Raw genomic sequence first — 6,818 nt, forward strand, 5'->3', positions numbered from 1 at the left:
AGCCCTCATTTTGGACAAATCAGAGCCCAAATACTCTCCTTCTGCTTCAGAGTATTTTCTTTATTATTTTCACTCCAGTCAGCCATTTTCCCATCTAAAATTCTTCCTCATAGATCTGATGCCAATATCTGCATATTGATAGATTATGTCTTTCGGGGACCTTTCCACAGCAGATGAATCCTGAAAGGTGACTTCCTAAAGAATTCTACCTACTTTGGAATTTTGTGATTTTTTCTGTAAAAATAAAGTATTTTTTTTTACTTAATGACCTCTCCTGTACACCAAGCCTTGGGATCCCAGTACGAGCCTATCTGGATTGTGATTCATTAGTATAGATTCCACAACAGAAGCTTAGTAAGGAATTCTGTGAGTAATTGGTGAGACAGAGTAACAACCCATGTACATTCTGAAGCGGAAGACAAATATTTGTCATGCCCGTATGGGAACATTTCACTTAGGCTAGTTGAAAATGCGAAGAAGTAAAACGTATTTGTACACACTGATTTAGGCTAATGAGTCTGTTCTCAAGCATTTGAATTTTGACAGATTATCCCATCCCCTGGATTATTTCCATACTGTGTGGAAGCAATGGTGCCATATGCACCATTGCTCAGATACCCTGAGTTCAGCTTTTACAAAGTACAGCAAGCAGAATGGGCAGAAGATGAACTCTTCATGAAATGTATAGTGGCATACTTTGTTCTGCTATTAATCTCACAAGTAGAAATAACCTGGGTAACTCATTCAGAGGTCACAGTGAGCAGCTGAGGCAGAACAGGGAGTTTGCCATGGTTTTGTGTTATCCTAAATACTTATTATTCCAAGCACATTACCTTATCCACCTTCTTTTTTTTTTTTTCCTTCTGTCTTCAAAGAGGTCAAAGACATGTACTCACTGACAAGAGTTCATGGTTTTTGTTTTTTTTATTTTTTTTGCTACAGAGATTACCAAATATTCTTTCACATATACAGTGATCAGCTCCATTTACTTGCCAAGAAAGTGCTATTGTTGGTAACCACTTTTCAATGCAGAACCGCTCTGATAGTTGTTGGTTTCCTGTGTCTCCAGTTAGCTTTGACTTTTAGTCAAAGCTTTACTGTGCTGTGTTTCTCTCATACTGTGAGTGAAAACACTACACACACCATGTCCAGAGATTTACTTGAGCATATTTCTAGCTAAATTACTGTATTGAACCATCCATTAAGAGTGTTATGTCATGTGACTGCTTGTACTGCTATATGAAGTGTGGGTACTTAAGGCAAATGCCTCAACAGCATGGAACTATTTGTATACTGGATGTGTGGGACAGTGGTCAGGGAACAGAGGTAACATAGTTTATGTATTTTCTGGGTATTTGGTTCTATGGCTAATTAATTTTATAACCGAAGGACAGATCTGTGTTTAGTGCAAGTTGCAATTCATGACAAAGTAGTTTTAGTAAAATAAAATATTCCAAGTGGACAAAATTAAGCTATTCAGACAGCATATTTAAACAAGCAAAAAACTCCAGTTGAAAAAATTTTCTTGATTACTTTGCCATACAGGAGTAAGATGTTGATTCTAACTTAACCCAGACATTAATGAAGAAATAATTCAAATAATATTTGTTGTTCTTACGAAAAAAAAAAATTAAAACATATTTGAGGCCCCAACTTCCAGAGAAACGTAAGAGAATTATGTTCTCATTACATTATCAGTATTTCTGTAGAAGGGCCAATTCTTAGCCATAGCTGAACCAGATTGCCCCAAATTGAAATGTGCTTCTGTGCAATATTTGACAAGTATGTTAGGATTGTAACTGGTTACAGTGCACTCAGCTTGCACAATTACTACATACTATGTCTACTAGTGGACTTAATGGTGTAAACATTTCTTGGAGATTTGGATACAGCAAAAAACACATTTTACTCTCTGTCTTGTGCTGTAATGAATCACGTTCTGTCATATTAGTAACCACAGACATCACAGAAGTAATTGATTCTAGTTCCTGTTTAAGAGTACTACACTGCATATATAGATAGTGTTTCATTTATTTCCTGTTACAGCACTCTAATTTTAACATCCTGACTTTTCTGTAATTACTAGGCCTGATAGAAATATTCCTACTTTTTCAGAGAAAGTCAAAGACAAGGAAAGTTAGACAAGACTATCTTTTCAGACATGCTAAAACTTTTTTACTTTTATAGAACCACTACAACTTCTAATTTCATGAAAAACTGACCTATATTTCAAAGCTGCTAAATTAAAACTGGAAATCTGAAAGTACATCCATTTAAGTTTCTTCTCTGGAATCTATAAAGAATTATAGCTTCTAAAGCAATGACTCATAATATGGATTAAATCCCATTCCAACCCCTTCCTCACCCCTAGGTGAGGATGAGGTTCCTTTTACCCTTTAGCCCCAATAAGAAAGCAAAGTAGGATACAGAACTTTTAAGTTCTACTCTACCATCTTCTTCACTCATTTCCTTTTTCTGAGAAATTTCCTGTCTGACTATAAGTTATTTTTAGGTGACTTACTGCATTGCTCCAAACCAAGCCTAGAGAAACTTCTGAGACAGAGTCAGAGAAGCGGGCATTTGCTTTATTCAGAGCTGGGTGCGTGGGGGATCGCTCCTGCTAACATGCACATCAAGCACACAGCAAATTACAATCTATGGTTGCATTTTGTTCATATTCATCACATTTCTTAGAAAAGGGATGGTTATGCAAATGATTTATTAGAACTCATTATTATTATTAGCATATGTGAAGTACAGGCGCAGTGCTCTCTGGTGGTCGCGCTGAGGAAGGCTCTGAGTCTTCCTCTGTGGTCATTTTGATGAAGGCTGACAGTCTTCTTTGCTTTGCATTTTTCAACTTTCTTTCCTAGGCATGCACAGTCTCTTGTTGGCTGGTTCAGCAGTTTCTATACTGATTTCAGCAAGTTTTGTTCTTTATTTCTTGCAAGTTTTGTTCCTTATTTCTTGTCAAGTTACACACTGTGTCTTAGGCTTGTGGGTAATATTTGCTAACTTCAACATTTGCTACTATGTATCTTACACCTACAGAAGTGCAATGATTTTAACCCTTTCATTATTCTCCCTTCTCCAATGACTAAATGGCCTAAATACCAAAATGGCCTATTGAGCATTTTTGAATTTTTGCTCAACTGATGCTTAGATTTTGGCTAAGCTATCTTATGCCAAGACTTGACGGATACCGGGAACAGTGCCACAAGGTCAAAGCAGGAGCATTACGTAGGCAGGACATGTCACCAGAAAGAGTTACAGGGCCATTATGCAGCAATTGTCACCTGCAAAATTATTGTCTCCTCTGGAAATTGTATTTTCCCTGACAGTGTCATCAGAATCCACTAACTTATGGAAATGGTAGATACCAGTCATCTAAACTGGAAGGTATAAAATGTCATCTAGCCCAGAAGGCTTTCGAAGTGGATCCAACAGCAGCTAGAGGCATTTTTGCGTCCTGGTGTCACCCAGAGGTCATCTGCATTGGGACAAAGATGGAAGGATGAACATTATCACCCTTAGCTAGGTAAATAATTCCTTTTTTTTTTCCACATAAGTGCATGATCTTAAGGGTTATGGGTTATAAGTTATGAAACCTTATTACTTGAAATGGTGAATAAGTGAATTCATGTGATACACTGCTCTGAAAAAAGGAAATTGAGCCCCTGTTAATCATGTTTAGTTGCTGTATTTCTTAATGAGCTCATGAAATAAAGTTTAAATCACAGAGTAGATTGTGCTATAAATTGTAAAGATCCAAATGGACTGTGACTGCACTTTCAAACAAAACATTAAGATAACCTGAAAGAAAAACACTTCCTATAAGATATTTTCATATTTACTGACTGTTCAATAAACAGTCCATGAATAAGAATAATTACTCTGATACTAACTGAAATTGAATTCTGAATAAATTTAACACAACTTGAGATTTGATATTATAATTAGCTTAATGGCACTGAAAAAATGGTAAAGAAATCCTTAATTGCATGTCTTTCTAAGCCACGTATTGAATAAAAGAATTTAAAAGTAGAACTTCAGAACATTGCTTTTCTATAACAAGAAAATTAAAGCTAATGAGAAAGCCAATATAAAACATTTTTCCTATCATTCAAGGCAAAATGTTTGACTGCACAGTTTTCTCCTAGGAAAAAAATTGCATGTGACCTAAACAGAGACATGTGAAATAAGTACTATAATCATTGCAAAGGTGCCAGAAATTTGTTAAGCAAGCTTTTCTTCTTGCGCATTCTTCCAATCTGAAGCTGGAAATGTAGAATACTAAAGATACTTGGATTTGTTTTTTGAAGCAAAGACTATGTAGAAGATTAATTAAGTAGGTGTTGATTTAAGGAGCCAAAGGGGTATTCAAACTATTCTCCATGCTCATATTTTTGGAAGTGGTATGTACATGATTCAGAAGTACCAAACAAGGTTTGAAATTCAGTTCACTTAATTTCAGTGGAAATCATATACATACTCTGTTGAAGGACATTTGAAAATCCCATAACAGAAGCACATGCATTTTTATATTGTTAACTCACTATAAATACCTTGCCCAAGGTAATTTGCAAGCACAAATCCATTAAGTAATAGCAGATTAGTTTCCATGTTGTTTTGGTTTCCCTTTACTCCAGTTTGTGCCTTCATTTATATTTACTGCATTCTTGTGTTTACTGTTGGAAATAACTGCATCTTCTAATTTCAACAGTGTGTTTGCTAGTGGTAGAGATTTAGCAAGGTCCTCTGTTACAGTGGTTGAATCCACTGCAGGAATGATCAAGAAGCCACAGAGCCCCAAACCAGTGGACATCCGCTGGTGGGCAGGCTCAGAGGTCTAAGACCACCCCCTTTTACCCTTTTTAAGTTCATGTTCTAGATAGTTCTCCTTTCCTTAATACCCCACTGGTCCCTTGTTCCACCCCTCTCCTTTCCCACTGGTCACTGTCCTGTTACCTCATGCCCTCTCCACCCCCTGGCCCCCAAAGAATAGGCTCTGATGTTCTGCCCCTCCCTCGGTGCCAATCCGGATAAAACCCCAGACCGCTCAGTGTTCTTTGTTCTTTGTTCTTGGATCCCTTCGGGCGGGGACCTCAATAAACCCCTCGGAACTCCATACAAAGGAGCCATCCCATCTCTTTATCTCCAGTGATGCTGCAGAAGCTGTCAGGCTCTGTGTGTGTGTGTGGCTGTGAGTATCCCACCAATGGTGTGTCAGAATGTGTCTGAGCACGTTCGCACAGCACCCCCCCGGAGCGGCTCTGGCAGGATGCAATTGGGACGGACGTGCCACTCTTTCCACCCCTCCCACACCCAGCACATCAGGGCTCTCTGTCACGAGGACTAAACTTCAAATTGCATATGCCAGAAAGAGAAGAATTTAAGGGCAACAGGAAAACATTTGTAACTTTTCCTGCTCCTGAGACTCTGTATACAAGGTGTAGTTGGTAGAGGCTCCTCAAGCAGGCAACAAACTACAGCCAGGATGGCGCATGGGGAGACTCACGGTATCACAACTGAGATGCAGCAGTAGCTGCTGAAGAGACTGAGAGGCAGAACTCACATTCATGAATTGATCCCTTTTGGGAATACTTGGCAAAGTTCTGTTACAACTGAATTTACCACTCTTCTGTGCTTCGTCCTGGGTTGCAGTGTATTCTATTACCATCCTCATGAGCTGTTGAAATCAGGTGGGGCAGTGTTTCCTTGCTTCCTCCCTCCAGACTATCTTCTGTTAATGAGCCCATCAATGCCTTGCCTCATGACTAATCATCCCACTATGAGATGCTCCACTCGGAGAAACCAAGCATTCCATCCTGGATAGAATCTGAGATTCCGAACACCACAAACAACCCTTTCCACTGGATTCCCAGAGGACAAGAGCTACATAGCCATGACTGGACCTTCCAAGGAAGAGCAGACCCTTCTACAGGATCACGGCTTCAACAGAACCACATCCACCACTTCAGGAGGACTGCAGTCACTATCTTATCGGACTGCTACCACCACCCTGACTAACAGGGTGTCAGGTTGTATCCTGACTGTCAGTTTAAACCAGTGTTTTCTGCCTTTTTTTTTTTAAATTTCCCTATTAAATTGTTATTCTGACTTGGTGCCTCCCTCTGGTTTGTTTTCGAACTATTACAAGTTCATTGTAAAGTATCAGCAGAAAAGAAACTTTTGATGTATATTCTGCTTGCTAACAGGTAGATAGTGCATGTCCTACTGCAAAAGTCGTCACATACAAGGTGCTATCTGACTGTGAATGATAGAATTATGTCTTGAAATTTCTTCCACATATAAAATTTAGGAACTTTATGAAGACAAATGTTACTATTTGCACTCATAGATGTCTTTGGGGGTAAAACCCTACATTTTATTCAGGAAACTGTTGTGAGTAAATTGTGTAGCCTTGCTACTTTTCAGTATGAAGACTTAATTTCTTTTGTGTAATTCAATTAATACAAAATTGCTCTTTCAAAATGTAAGGATGTTACATTTGAATGAATTTTTCCTTATTCTAATGTAAATGTTATTAAATTCTGAACTAATGTATTTTCCTAAATTATTTGGTAATCCTTATACATCTTTTCCTTATGTGAGGTGATCCCTCTGTCTTTCCTTAGATGTATATTGAAGTAAATAGAAAATTATTAGAGAGGCTGCCAGGGTATCTGTAATTTTTCACTGGAACCTGAGTAAACTTAGTTATGTAATAAAGTACCAGGTGTGACTCTGTTTCTTTCAAGTTGAAATGACAAAGGATTTTTTATGAAATACTATTCTATTGCTTTACACATTTGTCT

General features: G+C 38.1%; 1 protein-coding gene across 1 annotated transcript in view; it reads left to right on the forward strand.

Annotated features, from left to right (window-relative positions):
• TNS3 (tensin 3) overlaps positions 1–3,447 on the forward strand; it is a 369,544-nt gene extending 366,097 nt beyond the window's left edge. Inside the window, exon 31 of the mRNA XM_082286405.1 lies at positions 3,342–3,447. Coding sequence (XP_082142531.1) covers positions 3,342–3,360 — 19 coding nt within the window. The 3' untranslated portion in view covers positions 3,361–3,447. The remainder of the gene's footprint in view (positions 1–3,341) is intronic.
• Positions 3,448–6,818: the final 3,371 nt, after the last annotated feature.

This window comes from Coloeus monedula (assembly GCF_965178545.1).
Source record: "Coloeus monedula genome assembly, chromosome: 1".
NCBI lineage: Eukaryota > Metazoa > Chordata > Aves > Passeriformes > Corvidae > Coloeus > Coloeus monedula.